This window comes from Carassius auratus, unplaced genomic scaffold (assembly GCF_003368295.1).
Source record: "Carassius auratus strain Wakin unplaced genomic scaffold, ASM336829v1 scaf_tig00020109, whole genome shotgun sequence".
NCBI classification, from domain to species: Eukaryota; Metazoa; Chordata; class Actinopteri; order Cypriniformes; family Cyprinidae; genus Carassius; species Carassius auratus.
Genome location: NW_020525006.1, coordinates 273209 through 292012, shown reverse-complemented (window position 1 = coordinate 292012; position 18804 = coordinate 273209). Strand labels below are relative to the sequence as shown.

The 18804-nt window shown below is 36.8% G+C and overlaps 3 protein-coding genes across 5 annotated transcripts in view; 1 reads left to right on the top strand and 2 right to left on the bottom strand.

Moving 5' to 3' along the window:
• Positions 1-878: 878 nt before the first annotated feature.
• LOC113076354 (39S ribosomal protein L55, mitochondrial) lies at positions 879-2069 on the bottom strand. The gene is made up of 3 exons (XM_026248999.1): positions 1885-2069; positions 1371-1572; positions 879-1138 (listed from the first exon to the last, which is right to left on the bottom strand). The coding sequence occupies exons 1-3, from the start codon at positions 1926-1928 to the stop codon at positions 989-991; spliced, it is 396 nt and encodes a 131-aa protein (XP_026104784.1). The 5' UTR covers positions 1929-2069; the 3' UTR covers positions 879-988.
• Positions 2070-2213: 144 nt separating this feature from the next.
• On the bottom strand, positions 2214-5842 carry paox1 (polyamine oxidase (exo-N4-amino) 1). Of its 2 annotated transcripts, none has more exons than XM_026248997.1 (8): positions 5705-5842; positions 5375-5539; positions 4242-4668; positions 3902-4149; positions 3542-3791; positions 3216-3328; positions 2895-3052; positions 2214-2706 (listed from the first exon to the last, which is right to left on the bottom strand). In XM_026248997.1, the coding sequence occupies exons 2-8, from the start codon at positions 5523-5525 to the stop codon at positions 2545-2547; spliced, it is 1509 nt and encodes a 502-aa protein (XP_026104782.1). In that variant the 5' UTR covers positions 5526-5539; positions 5705-5842; the 3' UTR covers positions 2214-2544. The 2 variants fall into 2 exon arrangements, with proteins under 2 accessions (XP_026104782.1, XP_026104783.1); XM_026248998.1 differs by having other exon boundaries at positions 5674-5840.
• Positions 5843-10043: 4201 nt separating this feature from the next.
• Positions 10044-18804, top strand: part of LOC113076351 (breast cancer anti-estrogen resistance protein 3-like) — a 74193-nt gene continuing 65432 nt past the window's right edge. The window contains exons 1-2 of one of the 2 annotated variants that reach the window (XM_026248991.1): positions 10044-10290; positions 16770-16908. In XM_026248991.1, coding sequence (XP_026104776.1) covers positions 16819-16908 — 90 coding nt within the window. In that variant the 5' untranslated portion in view covers positions 10044-10290; positions 16770-16818. The remainder of the gene's footprint in view (positions 10291-16769; positions 16909-18804) is intronic. The other variant, XM_026248992.1, reaches the window with a different exon arrangement.

Below are 18804 nucleotides of genomic sequence, written 5' to 3'. Positions count from 1 at the left end.
CCCCACAGACCTCCATACACTCATCTTTTAGGAGTCTTTTAGGAGACTGTGCTGATTTAATTATTTCCGCTTTCCTGGTTGTCATTCCAGAAAAGGACTTTAAAAATCAGATGCTTCCTTGTAGGAATCCACAAAATAAACGATTCCAGCTTCATTAGAGTAAATACACAAAAACTCACTGGCCACCAGGTCATGGATTGGCCAGCCAAGAAGTATCCACCCATTGTCCCACGGTTGGCTCTGACTGAGGACTAACAATCAAAAACACACCACTTCTATCCCTGCATCAAGAATTAAGCATACAGAATTCTCTACATCAATGCAAGTATATAACTAGGCTGCAGACTTTCACTTACCCGTATTCGACTGCCAACACAAACACAAAATAGACCACAACCACAGCAATATCAGCAGCCTCCAAAGTAAACTTCCTAGGCACCTCGGGCTCTGGGGTGCCTGTTACAAGCTCAGGTGGAGTTGGCATTTTGTACAATACCTGAGGCAAAAGTGTGAACTTTGAAGCAGATGCTAACTTGATTAATAATTAATCAGCTTGTTCCAAAGAATGCAATACTGAGAGATACGCATTGAGACACAACCACATGAGGATGAGTTAACGGTTTATGTTTTTGAAAAACAATTATATATCCAGGAATAATTTAATTATATCAGATTATTTGGCATAATAATCTAAATGTATTAATTCCATAAAAACTGGAAAACATTAAGCACTTTTGACCCAGTTCAGTGTATATATACATATACATACATACATATATATATATATATATATGTGTGTGAATACTTAAGGGAAAAAAAGAAAAAGTTAATGCTGTAATTTATCCCCAAATAGGAAAGGCAGAGAATGACACCAAATATTTTTACCAATAATTTTTTATTACAGGGTGACATACAAAAAAAAAAATGCAATATTGTACGTGAGACAACATAAATAGTCTGAATGAGGCGTTCAACTGCATCAGTCCATTCACTGCTTCTTCCAGAATTTGCTGTAATCATCAACTTTGAAATCATCCTCAAAATCATCCAATTTTTGTTTTGCTTCCCTCTTCGGTTCTCTTTTCCGCATTCTGATTTTCCTCTCCTCCTCCGAGAGGGTGGTGATGTCCACAGGCATCTAAAAGGGGAAAAAACTATTAATAACTGACTCAAAACACCAACCTCAGGTCATTTTTTAAAAACCTGATGACATATTGAACTGTCACTCTATGACATATCTTCAAAAAAATACCCTTTTGTGTTCAACTGAAATAAAAGTATTACATCAACATGGCATTGAGAATTTTCTTTTTGGGGTGAAGTGTACTTTTAAAAACAACAACAAAAACTAGAATATATACACCACTAACCTTCATTATTCTTCTGGGCTCTTTATATCTGATGTTGATGGTGGACCCGTCAGGTCGCACCAGCAGAACCGGATACATCCGCTCATACTTCTGCCTCCCGAAGCGGACCACACAGGTTCTGTTGGAGTTTGACTGAAAGACTGTGGTGTGAAATGTGGACGTGATGCCCAAGCATCTGTGGGAGAAAACAGCCTGAAGACACCTATGGAGAAAATAAATAAAAGGAAATTCACAATCTAAACTTTTCTGCGCATTAATAGAGATGTTTTAGCAAACCTTAGCTGTAGTAAAAATGAAAAAATAACGACAGAAAGTCTGATCCGATTGACGGTTTTTAGAGACACGTTAAGCAAATAACGTTAGTTAAGAAAGCAAAATCCTTCAATGAGCAGATCAACATATTGTGAATTGGAACAAAAATATCTTAAAACTAACTAATACATAACCCTAAACACGAAAATACATTCACAGCCGAAGATGAGATAACTCAATGTGCTATCGGTTCACTACTAACCTGAATATACTCTTGCAAGGCTGACGAATTGTATTTAAAGCCATGGCATAAAATTGTTAACACTGTACACGGATATATAGTAGATATATTCATAAGTGTAAGAACATAATGACAGAACTCCACAGAATGAAGAAGGTCACCATTAACAAACTGCATGGAGGTGTATCAGCATAAAATGCTCTGCCTGGAAACTTGTGCTGAAACAGAGTTCCGCTGTCCGTCCTGTTTGGATTTTTGTTCACATTGAGAAATAGAAGCTGTTATTGTTCCTCTAAATAAAATAGATTCGTGCAAACCATCAACTTAGAACTGAAATAATCAAACCACAATTTAGCATGCAATATTTTTATTAAAAAACATAGTTTGAAATTCTGATCATATGTTTAGTTCGTCAAAAAAACATATAAAATGCATAGAATATGATATTAAAAAGTACAGTATACAACAGTAAAAATAAAAAATCTCAGTCTTTTTTTTATTATTAAAATTATCCTGCTCTTAAAAGAAAACTGTTACAATTATTATTATTATTACATAGAGCAGCCCCATGGTGGCAGGCTTGTTGCGATCACGTCCTCTGTCATACCTTTCTCGGTAATTTCCCTGGTATTGGACACAATCACCCAAAGAATACATTTTAGATTTATTATAGATAACACTTTAAACTTGTTTTTCCACTGAGGTAGCAGAAGTGGGTGCCAGTGTCTTCTTATAATGTGCTGCCAGTCTGTCTGCCTCCCTGTGTCCTGAGAGTAGAGCTCCCTGCACTGTGCCATAAAGAGTCTTCAGCGTTGCCTCACCTGCGAACAGGACCTGAAGATCCTGAAATATATGAAGTGAGAAATCACTTTAATACATTGACAAAGAAAAGAAATCGAAGGAGGGCTTAACCCTAACCCTCTTTTCAACATACTTCTGTATCAAAACCTTCTCCTTGAAAGCCCATAAACCAAATGCATATTTAAATACATTTATAATCTGTTAAGAAAATATAAATAAAAATCACATACTTTATTAGGATGCTGGCTTCCCACTAGTGGTTGAGCCAGTGTGTCCATAACATTCCCATCAACGCCAACGGGGAGGAAAGCGTACGCTCCTTTTATGAACTTGTTGCTGCGCCATTTAGTGCAGAGTATGGATTTCGGCTTAGGAATGTTAGAATGTCCTTAAAAGTACAGAAAATATTTAAAACACAAGATCTTTTTGAGAAATCTTTCAGAAATATATATTTGTAGAACTTTAAAAAAAAACTTAAAAGTCTCGTAACTTACACATTAGCAAAAACCCAAAAGAAATAATATGGATATTTATTGAAGAGAATTCTTTACCTAAGAACATTTTGAGATGATCAGTGATCGCAGTTGAGAGTTCATCGTCCGTCATGGTTTCAACCAGGTCAGCTATGTCTCCTGGACACCAGCCAATTAAGATATTGCCAAACCTTCAAAAGAGAGAATTAAAGATGAATAAACCCTAACAAGTCACAATGTTTAAGGTGTCATATAATATTTTTTCCTGAGGTAACCTAATAATGTTACTACAGCTTTTTGCACCATTAACAGTCATAATAACAATGTTAGTACTACTACGTATACTACCTATCATTTGTATTATTATTACTGAAAATGTCACTGCAGTTTGATACAACATTAACCTTTCTTTGGGTCTCAGGACAGAAAAGCTCTGCATGTTCTTAAGCCACTGCATTTTATTGGTGGATACTGAGGCAGGGGTGTCATCTTCATAAATGAGGCTGATAGAACCAAGATCACTTTCCCAGAATGCCTCTTCATACTCCAAAAAGATCTTGGCAATATTGCCAAAGCACAGCTTTTCGATGGCCTCCATTTTCTCGGTTGGGAGACTGGGGATGAATAGGCTGGATGCCTGTGCTTTTAGACAGCCTAAAAAACAAACACAAACACACACACACAGAGATCTCTCAACCTTAAATTGCAAAATGTATCTCTTAACCAGTTACATAATGCTCACTTCAGACAGCATCAACACATACCTAATGAAATGGTCACAATTACATGATCGGCTAGAATCTCTTCTCCATTCTCACAGACAATGCAAACTGGGTACTGGCAGACTTTTTCTTCAGAAGCAGATTCGGTGTGAGCAGAGAGGAGCGGTTCACCATGAGGAGGGGCAACAGGAAAGGATCCATCCCATTTGATCTTACTAACTTCTCTTTTCAGCAGCAAACGATCTTTAGGGAAATCCTCCAGCAGCTTATCCACAAGCTGAAACATTAAACTGACATACATACACAACATTTAACACTTTTTGAATCATTTAATGAGCAATAATTGCAAACAAATGCAGATCATCTTCTCAACCTATCATACCCTGCAATATTGAGGCTGTCACCCATGTTGATATAATACTGCCAGGAGTCAAGAGAGATCTTGGAGAGGTCTGAAGCTCCAATGTCAATCAGCATGTCTTTTCCGACCAAAGCAAAAACACTCTGCATTCTCGTTCTCTTGTCATTGTCTTGCAAGCTGTCAATCATCCCCTGGGTTTTTTCTGCATAGTGTTCACCTAAACTCTTTCCCGTGTTGGAGCCACGGTATTGAATGATTTTCTCCCCAGCTCCATATGCATTTTTGGCGAAGTTTGCATCTACTTTGTGTCCCTTGTTACTATAAAATGCTTCTTCGCCCATCTCAGGGATCTGGTTTAGAAGGCCAGACTTTTTTAGTAGACTGTAAACTGGGTTTTCTTCTGACGCCCCATGGATGTACTGTGCTCCGGTATCAACACATGCATTACCTTTCAAATAATAAGAGAAAGAAAGTGACATATGCATTGTTAAATATTAATACAGCATAGAATACTGCATTGCAGTGTCAGAAATTAACCAGGGCCAAAGATATATAAAATATGCAAAAAAACATATTTTTTGTTTTATGTTTTTATGACAGGGTAGAGGTGTGTATTGATCATGTTATTGGATTTAATCAATTCCTTGAGTTTTTAGCATAAATGGAAGACATACTATGTGTTTATAAAAAATATATCCTCATAAAAGTAAAAAAAATAAAAAATGCCATTAAAGGTCAGTTTGTGGTCCCATCACAAATTGGATTTAAAATCACATGATACAATCTAATGACATGGCACAAAAAAAAAAAAAAAAAAAAAAAAGGAAGAAAATTATATTTAATAGAAGTGAAACTAAGCCATGAGTTCACAGATTTTAGCTTCCCAAAACAGTTTCCTCTAAACAAGCAACCATACATTTATTTGTCTGTTTGTTAAAATAATGATCATATAATAAACATTTTTATGAATAATAAATATACTTGACAAAAGAACAAACCTTTACAATTATTATTAATAATACTTTGATTTAATAATGTTTTATTTAATTCTTGTTTTACATTATTGAATACCATTTTAATATTGAATGACATTTTCTATATATAACCTTAATACTGTTATTCTATTTGAGATATTATGAAGGCTGTGTGTTCACCTAGGGTTGCAGTAGCTACTCTTCCTCCGACCTTCTCGGACGCTTCCAGCACCGTGACGTCATTAAATCCATATTCTTTCAGTTTCTTGGCTGCAGCGAGTCCTGCGACTCCAGCGCCAACAACCACGATAGCTGGACTCCTGTCTGCCATGTCTATAAGATTTACTAAAAACACAATTCAGAACTTCTTAACACATATTTGCAATACCTGAACATTCGTATAAAAGGCTTCTATAGCTCTGGTTGAAATCATTTTAGCTTAAATTAGCTGAATTGGCTAACAAAAAGTCTTTGCTTACTTTGAAACGGCGCCAAATGCAGAATACCCACCTTTTAGCGTGTAGCTGTATCTATAACTTTGTTCTACTTCCTGTTTTACTGCTCTGACTAATGTTGATTCGGAGGCGGCGATATTTTCTGAGACCAAAGTGGGGAAAACATCCTGCTGTGTTTCTGTTTCTCGGCTCGTTGCATCATATTTCTCCAATAGGGGGCAGAAAATCCTAAGAAATTAAGTATAATTTTTCACACTTGTAATGGATTGTATTTCAATTTGAATGTACTTCAGTAGGATCTATACTGTTACTTTGAGCAAGACACAGAACACCAGATTATTCCAGAAGTGTCTCTTTAGATAAAAGTGTCAGAGAGAATTATGTGTAGAAGAAAATGTAGGATAAAGTACTATGTATTTTTTTATTCTTTTATTTGTATTCAAGTGATTTAGTGTTTTATTTATTTTTTTAGCTTAAAATGTTTTGCACTAATTATGCCGAACAACATGACCTGAGGCAAAATAATACTATCCTATTCCTACCAATATGAGACGGATATTTTCTTAGAACAAAAACAGGTGCACTACACGTCTTGCCCTATAGGCTTTCTCTGTTTAAAAGATTTTTAAAACCACTGAACTGCAGCACAGAAGCATTCGATGCTAAATTATAATAAGATGACTGAAACACAGATTTTTTAATAAGTGTCTTCTATATTTATCTGTCTGCACTTTCGGCTGCTTTGCAGAGCTGACACTTTTCAACACAGAGTCTGGCCAGTGGAGAACCAAGCCATTCACTTTTGTCACAATTCGAGCCGACCTTTTGTTCAGCTAGGCTTGGTTGAATCAATGTCCTTATTGTGACATTAATTCATCATCAGTGTCATTTATCATCTTTTGACGTCATTGTATGCAGGCTTAGTTTTCAATAATCTGTGCTTTGTCTCACAGCAGGGTCAAACAGATCTGATCCAGCAGGAAGCAGGTGAGGGGTGAAATCTGTGGCCTTTACAAAAACGAAGTGAAAAGACTACACTAACACACAGCAGGCATCTTCTGCTGCACTCAGAGGGAGTGACATCACTCTCATTGTTCATCTTTGTTTGGACAGCAAGTGACTGCATGTATGAACAGTTTTGATTGCTGTTTGTCATTGTGAGAGAAATGTGCCCCTGTAAAGATACTTTTCAGGCTTTACACACGCAACATGCTGTTTAAGTGTTTTTATCTGTAAGGAATTATCATAAATCTAACATTGGTCGAATGAATATGAGTGTTTTGGAAACATCAGTGTGACCATATTCACAAGATCATCAGATGATGACTAAATGATATTGTGGGATTTGGAGAATGTTTGGTTTGAGAAAGTATTAGTTCTTTTTCTCATGGTGCAGTTTTTTAACTTGTCAGGGCAGGAGAGTCCAGGGGCAACAGCAAACTGGATTCTCTGTTTGTCGACAGACAGGCCCACCCCAAAAACCCAAAGCCCCCAGACACAATATATACCATTCACTAACATATCTGCATTATATATAATGATGTGTATTCATATTTATATATTTAAAAATGTATTAAATACAAACAAAATACGAATTTTTCTGCATTCTATATCAACAAGTGGCATTTATTTTAAAGAAATTTAGTACAAGCATGTTTCAATCAAAACATGTCACAAAATGTTTAAAAAAGTTTATTGTATTAGGTTTGAAATATATATATATATATATATATATATATATATATATATATATATATATATATATATATATATATATATATATATATATATATATATATATAAAATACATATATTGTTCAAAATGAAAACAAAAAAATTTGTCCAAGCTTTATGAATATGAAAATAGTTAATAATAGATAAAAGTTGGATAAAATAATTGAAAAGTTATTTCTGAGAACTGTGTATTATCATTTATTTGCAGATGGGATTTTATATTCAGTGGTAATATTCCATTCCTCCTCTTATCCACTTTTTAATCCACATTCACTGCCAGTGTGTGTGACGAATAAACATTGATGTCTTTAGGTAAATATTGAATATTAATTGTGTGATAAAACAAATTCTTTTTTCATATGCATTGATCAAATTTTTTTTTTTTTTTTTTGCTTGCTCAAAACGATGCAGTATGTCTTGAGGTTGGTGGTATGGACCAAAGATGACAGAAGCTCAAGAGCTCTGTGTGGCTGCAACTTGCTCCCATCACAAACAGCAAAAAGTAGCCCAAACAATACTGCGTTTGTTTTGCACCTCACAGAGCTCATTGTGTGCCTGCTGGTGATCTCTCCATCAGTTTCTCCTGGCACAATGGGTGAATCATCCCCCATGTTGTGCGCGCCCTTCCTTCTGATATAAGAGATGGGTATGCCAGTCATGTCATCCGCTTGTCTCAAAATCACCTAGCTGGCATGGCTGTATTTGTAAGACTAATGAGAGCATGGCTGAAAGAAAAGCATGATTATGTTCACTCATGTAATCATCATGCCTCAGTGCTCCTGCCAGAGGGGAATCAAAAGGAAATTTGAGACACCGAGCCAAAAGCTCTCATCTTTTGACACAGGGGATGGCCATTAGATGGTGACAACAGAGCAACTCATCCCATAATTGTTTTTTAGACATCTTAATATGAAATTATCAAAGGACTGCATTAAATAACATGCTCAACCATATTTTATTAACACAATGGCTAAATTAAATTCCTTATAAATTTCAGCCACCACAGAATTTGCACTCTCAATTCTTTATGGAGTTAATTGGTAATAACTAAAGTTCGGGACTGGGGCATGCCCAAACAATCACCTGACTTCTAAAGATTGTTTGGGCATGCCCCAGCCCCGACTTCTAAGAACATCCATATATACCGGGCCATGTCACACCGCACTGCTAGTCTCGTTCTCTCGAACCCACCCTTCCCTCCCTTCTCATCCATTTAGTCAACCTTCTCCCACATTTTATCTCTATCAGGTTGTTTCGGGGTGGGGGCGTGGGGGGGTTCCTCGTTGTCTGGCCTAAATATACGCTAGAGACAGTACCCCCACCCTGAGTCTCTCTGAGCCCTCAATTCAAGACGCCCTGATCAACCTGACCTTCATCCCATTCCCTCGACCCCTTCATCCTCTTTCTACTCTTCCCCAGTTCCTTAGTTTGTTTGTGGCGTGGTCCTAGCTTGTGAAATATATATGTGTGTGTGTGTGTGTGTGTGTGTGTGTGTGTGTGTGTGTGTGTACATTATATGTATTACTGTGTCTTTGGAAGCCTTTTGTCTTTCAAACACATTAAAATGAAAATGCACAAATTCACACTTATATCTTATTTGCATGTATTTTTTTTGTCAATTTATGTGTGTGTGTGTGTGTGTGTGTGTGTGTATATATATATATATATATATATATATATATATATATATATATATATATAGACACACACACACATAAAACGGTTCAATATATTGTCGCAATTAAGTGTTTCTATTGTCTTTAATCCATCCTATTTTGTGTGTAAAAAAGAAAGATAAAAAAAAAAGTTATCTCAAAAAAATAAAATAAATATTGTAATCAATATCTCCATAATAATCCATATTCCACATTATAAATAGCAGAAAACACTGATGTGCCAGGCCATCAGAATCTAACCGAAAACTGTGGTTAAACAACCGAGGTCTGTATGTGTGTGTGTGTGTATATATATATATATATATATATATATATATATATATATATATATATATATATATATATATACATATATACATATATACATACATGATAAGCTATAGAATAAATAAATATATAGCTTTGTTATGTAGGGTTTGGGATTTACTATTAACCTTCACGTGCATCATAAATAAAACTATAAATAGTAATTGTAAACTGACTTTAAATATTAATGTATCCATGTGCATCGGATATTTCACTGGCATTTGGCAAGGAGCTTTTATGATACAGGAGGAGGAATGACAGCCTAAGGTCAGATCTTCTGCAGACATTATTCAGAACTGAATCAGTGTGGGAAGAGCGCCATATAGCAGTCCAATATTTTAAGTGCTGCTGGTCCATAAGCTTATCATCTATGAGGTTTTTCTGTTTAGCACATTTTAGGACTATTTATCTATGTTTGTCTACTTTAAAAACAGTTTTTAATAATTTAATTGATGCAAGCTGCAACGATTTCACAGTTGGAAATGTTAAACCAGGGTTAGCTATCCATGCGAGCAGAAAAAATAATAATATAAGTTTGTTTCTATATTGCTTTCTGCACGCGCTACTTTTGGTTACATAATGTTTTAGAGACCTCGAACAAGGGACTGTTGGGGCTCAAACGACCGCATGAAATCAGTAACATCAGTAGGCTATACGCCACGCGTAGTGGAGTGTAGACAGTCGACGCGACGCAGCATCCTGGCGCGCATTCCAGTGAAAGCGCGTTCAGGCGCGCAGTAATCGCATCCTTGCGGGATTTGTCACCACCCAGCATCATTCCGTTTTCATCACAGTGGTTCGCAGTAACAGCAGACACAATTCACGCAGAAGGAGTGTTTGCCTTGTGAGGGGGTTATTTATTTTGGACTGAAGAACGAACATCATTAGGCTACTGAAGTAAAAAAAAGTTTGCGCGACCTTCAAGGTGAGTTTTATATTTAAATATTTGGTGTTTAGCTTATTCCTTTACAAATTAACATAAAACACGTGACCAACAGATTTGAGCTAATTAATAAACCAGTTAAGGAATTATGAAAAACTTGGCTTTATTCTTATTTTCTTTTTAAGTGCAAACTTATGGTTAGCCATTTTGTTTTTTCCATTAAAATATATTTTTATGTTAGCCTACTTATATTTTTTCCATTAGCGACTATTATTTATTCACTTAGTCACAACTTTGTCATATGCACTGATTAGTCATAATAGCTATCTTAATAAAGCTAGTAACCGTGTCCTAACTACACGCGATTTTTTTTTCATGTTAATCTGAGTTTTTGTCATACCCAGCCGCTACGGCGACACGCGAAGTTTCTATTTGTTTCTATTATTAAAAAAGTGTCTAATGTGAGTTTGAATTTCATTTAGAGTGACCTCTGTGTTTAGCCATTCTGAAAGCAACAACATAGTAGCTTACCTCAGATCTTGAAAATAAATTAAAGCAAACATGTTGAAATTGCGACCTCAGTGTGAACCAACAAGTGTTTTCCATGACAAAGATGGTATCAGTCACTGAATGTAGTTTTAATTGTGTTAAAAACATTTTATATTTATGAATTAGATTATAAAATTGTCAATTTCGGTGGAGTGCATTGAGGTTCTCGCTTCTGTATGGCTGTGATATTCGAGTAATTCTGTCGCGTCGCGTCGCGTCGTACATGACGGACGCATAATCGTGTCGCGTCTTGTGGACAGCCAAATTGCTTGTAGCTGGAATTTTATAGCGTCGCGTCTGGTTGGGACACGGTGTAAAGCTGGGTGTAAACTATTAGGATAGTGTCTAGTAAATAATAGCCTATATATGCAGAATTAATACCACATAGAGTTATGAATAATAATAAACAATACAAATACACTTCTAACCTTGAGCCTCCTGACACTGACTAAATGCCTCACAAGTTCAGCTTTGAAACTCAGGGTTCCTCTATCAATTAAAAGATCCTCTTAAAAAAATTTGGATCAGTGCTTGCCCTTCATCAAAGTTTTGACATTAGACACAAATTGTATTCAGGTCATGTTGCTTCAGCAAACTTCCATTAAATAAATTAAAGTATGTTTGTGCAACTTACTGGAACCTACATTTCAAGTTGTTTGGCTTAAGTGTGACTTTTTGCCCCAGATATATGAAGGACAGATAGAGAGAGAGAGAGAGAGAGAGAGAGAGAGAGAGAGTTGAGCCCTGATATTGTTTAGCTCCCAACCCCACCATAAACTACTGTGGCATACTGAATGCTTTCTTATGTGGTTGTTCACATCCTGATAAACGCCTCTGAAGTCATGGAGTGCATCTGGCAACTTAATTTTTTCAGACAGTCTAGCAATGGTGTTTTCCATGCTTTAAAAAAGGCTAGAACCCAGCATGCTCTGAACATGCAGTGGCCTGAGGGACGATGAACTCTTGACAACAGGGCAGATATAGGTGCATGCTAATTAGAGGTTGTACTAAATGTTTGTGTATAATTGTGAAATATTTTTTATTTATGCTCTGTGTGCTCTCACTAATGTGTGCATCCAAAGTAAACTGCATTTAAGATCACAATAAATAATTAGCTTTATAATTTTCAATTAAAAGAGCTGATCAATAGGACAAAAATTCATTCAACCTATTCAAATGAGTGATCTTGGTTTTGTGTAGAAGCACAATGACTAGACTTAATAATTTTTCATGCTTTAAATTAAATTTAAGATATTGATGGATATTTGCTTTGAGGAAACTAATCAATACCACAATGTTTTGAATAATCTGTGTGCACAGCGTGCTGTTTTTATGAGTTTTCATCAACTGTCCTCAGAATGCCTGTTTGAGGAGACAGAACTCAGGAGTAAGAATGTCCCACTTGACCAATCTGCATTTCTAAAGTTACAGTCTATATTTCTAATCTCTGCAATGTATAACAAATACACATAACAAGTATCTTAAAGTAACTCACAGAAAACTGGTGACTATAGAAACTGCATCTTTTGGATTTCATAAAGCTGAACCCAGTTACTAAGGACAGTTTACATTACACCACAATTTTAAATGTTTAAAATCAAAGGCATTATTAAAAGCATTATCCTTATAGACTTCTATGAACAAGATTTCTCACAACACTTTGAAGAAGAGGCTTCTAGTCACTATTTACTCTGTCCCAAACAGCTGTAATGGCTAAAGAATCTGGCAGATTCCCTGAGAGGATGAGTCAAGCATTGCCAGGGAATGTTATTGGCCTAACTGTGGCGTGAGCTCAGGACTTCAGGCTCGGCTGGTATGTCGTGAATCAGGGAAGAGCATCCTCCTCGCCAGGCAGAACTTTGAAACGGAGCGTGTTGAGCAGCACGGGGCAGTACAGAGCAAAGAAACATTAGATCATCAAAACTAATCTCAAAGAAGTGATAAGAGACTTTTAATTGATACACTGTAAATATTAGAGTAGCTGCTATTCATATTTGGAATTTTTTTGCTTGGATTTCTTGATTTAAAACCCAATCGTAACATACTTATACAATATTCAGCTTTCATATTATTTGTTCATCTTAAAGCTTGTATAGGTTTGATAGTGACCGCCTGATGTTTAAAAGATGTGATTTTATTGCATATAAAATGTATTAATTTTTTTAGATGTATTTTAGCTGATTTGTTTGCCTCATGGTAAAAACAGAAATTAGGAGGGGTGGATGGGGAGAAAGTGGTGCCTGCCTCCTCTTAAACTCCCAACTATTAGTCACATTAACACAAGATAGAGAGGACTAGCAGGACAGAAGCATTTTGTACAAAACATCTGCTCACACACTTCACTTGAACTGACAAATTGGCTACACTATCTTGACTGATGGTTAAAGTGTCGTAACATATCTCAACCCTGGGGAAAAGACCAGCATATTTAGTGTTTTGGATGATGGTTTCCAGCATGGGATGCTGGAAGTCCCATCAGGCTTTAGCTTAACCAGCAAGAGTTTCTTAGTAATTGGGCTTCACACACACAATTCATCAGCCAGCAATGCTGATAAAATTTGGCAACACATTCACAAAATGCCTGCAGCTTCATCTGGGTGTTCTAGTCTTCATCTGACACGTCATACAGTATATATCATCTCACATATACACAACCAGACTGTATATACTGTACACCAACCACATGCAGGTCACATATGTTACAATCACAAACCTGCTGGTCAACATACACACATGCATGCACATGTACACGTGCACATGCAGGATCATCATAAATAAGTGCTGTGTGTGCTCTTGAATTGCAAGATCCCCCACATGTCGTTCTGGAATGCTTAACTCAGAACAATGATGTCACTGAATCTGGGTTCCCTCTCCCCACTTATCTTGAAATCTGACAGTTCAGTGCTGACCTCCAATCACATCTTGTCATCTCATAATGGACTACCATTCTTAATCAGTGCTATCAAGATTAAAAATAGCTCAGTTCAGATTTACTTAGCACTTGTTAGCTTTTGTAATATTAAGATTTGGCAAATGTTGCAAAATTCAAGAATTTATCTATATTATACACTGAATCAAAAATTATTTTTCTTTCTTTCCTTTTTTTTTTTTTTTTGAAAAAGCACTGCTGAAAATGTCTGAATGTCATTGCATTAGAAAAATAGAAGTAAATTAAAATGTAAAAGTCAAAGTCATTGGAGTGCCAAGGAGCCAGGCGGTGTCTTGTTTCTGCAACCACAACAGAGGAAACAGGAAGGGGGGCTTCTTTATCCCAAACAGGATGTTCAAAGCAACACAGTGTGCGTCTTCACGTGTCTCCAGCCCGCAGAGTGCAGTAATTAGTTCCTGTTGCATGCTTTTCTAATCATCAGAGCTTTTTTGGAGCGTTATGTACAGTATTTAGATACCACAGCAACTGTGAATGCCATAGCATATTGAATTGCATTCAGAGGCATGTAGTAAAAGAACAGATTATAGATTCAATCTTAAAGGAGTGCAGGAATATGTTGAATATGATAAACATGATCTTGTTATGCAGTCTATCGATGGTAAAGCTTCACAGGCATACATGACATTGATATGTGGGTGCATGTGCATACTAAACCCTAAATGTGATTAGACCATGTCAGGATATATCTACAACATGGCTTTCAAGGAGATTGGATCATGCAGATGCATGATCCCGGATGAATGTCAGCCAAACAATTGTGCTTCATCATCATCATCATCATCATCTTCATCATCATCATCATTGTTCAGAAAGCGCATCCACCTTCAACTTCATTCATAAGGCAATAATAATGAAGTATAGCAAGCTGTGTATTGGACCTAATGGCTTGAATATAATGTAAATTGTGAAGCTAATGGATAGAATATAATTTAAACCGAATCAACCAGTTGATTAAAGAGAAAGGCATTTGTTTGCTTTAAGTGCTGTAAGAACAGTCAGTCTTCTCTTGTCCTCCAATCAACCTGTCCTTTAAGCTGTGAGACCCACCATACATCTCTCCATGTGGCCACAGGGGCATTGACATTCATGGCAGGAATAAACCTCCCCGCAATTGTACAAGCTACTCCTCTGATTGCTTTAATCCAGGGTTGGGCTATCTACTGCGAGCACAGATGGGCCTGCGTGTTATATTTGATTAACTGCAACTTTTTTTTGCTGTATTGCCCCAGCAGTGCTTTATGAGCCATGTTCCACCACTTGCACAGTTGCTTTTATTGCCAATTGTGTGAGAGTGGATGAGAGCTGATTGTTGGGAAAACAGGGGTGTCAGGATCTTCTTTAACTGATTCATGTCGGCATTTTCAAAATGAAGTACTGCAGGGTTCACAAACAATAAATAGTTGAAGCTGACAGATGACTGAGTTTAGAAAGTGAAAGGTAATTTACCGTATATTTCGGACTATAAGTCGCACCTGAGGATAAGTCGCATCAGTCCAAAAATACGTCATAATGAGGAAAAAAAACATGTATAAGTCGCACTGGACTATAAGTCGCATTTATTTAGAACCAAGAACCAAGAGAAAACATTACCGTCTACAGCCGCGAGAGTTGAGTCATCAGTGTAGACTACAGGAGCACTGAGCAGCATAGAGCACCCTCTCGCGGCTGGAAACGGTAATGTTTTCTATTGGTTTCCATTTCTCTTGGTTCATGTCAAATTAATTTTGATAAATAAGTCGCACCTGACCTGACTGTAAGTCGCAGGACCAGCCAAACTATGAAAGAGAGCGCGACTTATAGTCCGGAAAATACGGTAATGATACAAATATCCTCCCCACTCCAAAGCATATTTTAATTTGGTATCAAATTGCAGGCCCAAGGATGTCTCATCAGTTCAGGGGAGAACAAACAGGAAATGTTTGCTATTTAATTAATGCTGTTTACCAAAAAAAAAAAAAAAAAAAACATTGTTATTTTTATTGCTAATACTCGCTACCTTGACAGCCGATAATTGATTTGGCAAGTGTGATTGTTAGTCTCTATAAAGGCGATCTCATTAGCTCAGACTCGACTTTATTGTCCCGTCTGAATCTGTGTCCCTGTCATGATGAGGCACTACTGTATGAATAGTTGAGATATGATTTGTGAGTGGATTCTTTTGTTGGCAGGAGTAACCCTTGAAAAAGTACTTCTCAGGCAAGGTGACAGGGTCTTCTGGAGCCCATACAGTGTACTCTCTCTATCTCTCTCTCTCTCTCTCTCTCTCACACACACACACACACACACACAAATAAATGTAATGGCCTCCTCTCTGGGAGATCTTTTAAATGATTGAACATTTCTTGCCAAGATTTGAAAAATACTCTGCTGCCTCATCCAACTTATTTAATAATACAATTCATCTTCATCTTCGTGGTCATTTGTTTGTGTTAGAATTCATGTCTTTAAATAGGAGAGATATACATCTTTCTGATCTGTGCATAACTGACCACACATATTATGTCTTGTAGAAGAGAAACTTCTGGTGATGTGACCAATCATACTTAGACTTTTTGAAGGAGACAGGGAGTAGAAATGCTGTCTGTTCATGAATAAGCTGTTAAACTAAGCTAAGCTGGATCAAATAGTAATTAAAGCCTACACCAACACCATAAATCCATAGTGTGGTTTCCTAGTCAGTTAGAGGGAGGATATCCAGAGTCACGCATGCACACATCCAAATTGCACGTATGCATTTATGCATATGTGCTCCAGCCTTCACACATGCACACACTCATGCTAGGACTGCATTGTTTGCCTTAAGTACAATTCACTTTCTTTTTGCAGACCCCAGGGTTCACTGAGAAAGAATCATGTGCAGACAGAATGTTGCAACCCCTGTGATGTTTTTGTAGCTTCCAGTATAAGCTGTCAAATCAGTGGTCAGATGATTCTGTACAATTAGTTTTATTTGTGTCTGAAAGCAAGGCTCATAAATGCAAATATTAATATTAATGCAAATAATGCTTCACTTTTCTTCTAGCCTTCCATACGGAGGGATTTTTGAGGAAACATTTGGATAAATTTCCATCATGAAGCACATGCCCATCTCGAAATGGCTAAGTCAGTTGGGGCTACCTCAGTACTGCACGCTATTCAATGAAGAATATGATGGAGTAGAGGTAAAGTCCGCACACACTGTGAGTTTAGACACACATGCACATACTTATGCACACATTAACACAGAGCTGCATACCACACTACAACATTTATATTGTACCATGCAGTTATTCAAACACAGTCATTTGAAATTTCAATGACTGTCTGTGAGCTTGTCTTTATTGTCATAAACAACAGATGGAGCTGTCAGTCAAAGTGAGCTTTGAAAAGCAGCAAACTACAAAGTGAAATCTAAACTCTGTGGTTGAACTCGGGAAAGCACGCTAAGATTCCGTTCAAAGCATCTCACTGAATTTAGACCAGCTGATCTGTATTTTCAGCCATGCACTCTTGGCAGCACACTCCACCTGGAATGTAAGTGTGTCCAGGAACAGCAGTAAACTGGAGATTCTGAAAGTATTTCTGTGGCTGATGCTTGACTCTGACCATAGGACTGAACCGCACTACTGAAACCACTGGCAACAAAATACTTTAATCACACAAATAATCCTAAACTCTAAACTTCACTCTACATTTACATAGAATTATTTGCCAGAACTGCTGCGATTGCTTGTGGCAGGCCTTACACCTAAAGTCCACTCTACTGTTTATCTTCACTTCCTGATTTAAATATGTATTAAGAATGAGAGTTTAAAAAAAAAATATTTGTCCAACAAAGTGTAATACTCCTAATACTCCATTTCAGATCAATTTTTTTAGGCATTCATTGATATGAATACAGGGCTGTCCAATGCATTTCCTTAAGAAAGATCTTCCTACAGAGTTAAGCTCCATCCATAATTAAACACACCTGAACAAGCTAATCAAGATCCTTGGGATTAGTAAGAACTTCCAGTCAGCTGTGTTGGAGCAGGTTGCAAATGATCTCTGCAGTAAGATGGCCCTTACAGGAGCAGGATCCAGCACCCCTACATTAATGCTTTTGCACATCAAAACATCATTTTCACTCCCATTCTAGTCAGAATTAGTTGTATGTACTGGAAAAATGTCGATCACCACATGTTTTGTCACAAACAGTTTTCAGTGCCCTATAAAGAAGTACAGTTGCTCTGAAATAATGAATTATATGCTCCACAAATAACATTTATAGTAGCTGTATAAGTAACTGTCTTCCACACAATTACCTACTTTATAATTTAACAAGTTTCCCAAGGACAGAAATACCTGGTAAAAGACAACTGCCAAGAAATAAATAAACAGTGGATCAGAAACAGCAGTGTTGATTCTGAGATGACTACATGACCATTATAGGCTCACTTATTACACTGTGTAATGCACATTAATGCTGAATCGTATTTCAGTGATTCCACTAATGGAGTGCAGGGTAAAGAATGGATGAAGAACAGCACTAATAAAACAGCTATTAAGTATCCATTAGCACTTAAACCAGTGATATATAACTGATAACTGATTTGAATGACTAATCTGTTTGAGTTACACACAAAACCCTGTCTAAATAGCATCCATAAATTCAGTTTTAAATTTCAATTGCATCCTGTTTATTAAAATTCAGGAATTGAAGTAGAATTTAGAGTGCACAAACATGCATGTAGTACCATCATCATCGTTATCATATCAAAGTACCTTAGTTTTGTCATCTGATACCATCACTGTACCATGGAATTTTTTTATAAGGGCAACTTGCCATGTTTAGATGAGTTTTTCATGAGTATCTGTGGGCACACAGACATGCAAGGACTCAAAGCACCCACCTCACTTGCTTAAGATCAAAAAAACAAAGTAGCACATCTCGTATATCTACCTGCCCACTCAAGGTGAGGTGTCTGAATAGCTGCTTAGCGACATGTTTTTGAAGTCTCAGCATGAGAGACTGATATGAGACCACACATGGTAAACAAAGAGTTTAAAGGTGCAGAGACTTTGTCATGGCTTGTTAG

What these genes read in the sequence shown, in the direction of transcription:
- LOC113076354 (XM_026248999.1), bottom strand. Translation starts at nt 1,928, where the DNA reads ATGGCTTTAAATACAATTCGTCAGCCTTGCAAGAGTATATTCAG. An exon ending in CCTTGCAAGAGTATATTCAG is followed by an intron (nt 1,573 to 1,884) that starts GTTAGTAGTGAA and finishes TTTTCTCCATAG; the next exon opens with GTGTCTTCAGGCTGTTTTCT. An exon ending in AGCCCAGAAGAATAATGAAG is followed by an intron (nt 1,139 to 1,370) that starts GTTAGTGGTGTA and finishes TTCCCCTTTTAG; the next exon opens with ATGCCTGTGGACATCACCAC.
- paox1 (XM_026248997.1), bottom strand. Translation starts at nt 5,525, where the DNA reads ATGGCAGACAGGAGTCCAGCTATCGTGGTTGTTGGCGCTGGAGTCGCA. An exon ending in AATTGTGACCATTTCATTAG is followed by an intron (nt 3,792 to 3,901) that starts GTATGTGTTGAT and finishes TTTGTTTTTTAG; the next exon opens with GCTGTCTAAAAGCACAGGCA. An exon ending in TCATCTCAAAATGTTCTTAG is followed by an intron (nt 3,053 to 3,215) that starts GTAAAGAATTCT and finishes TGTACTTTTAAG; the next exon opens with GACATTCTAACATTCCTAAG.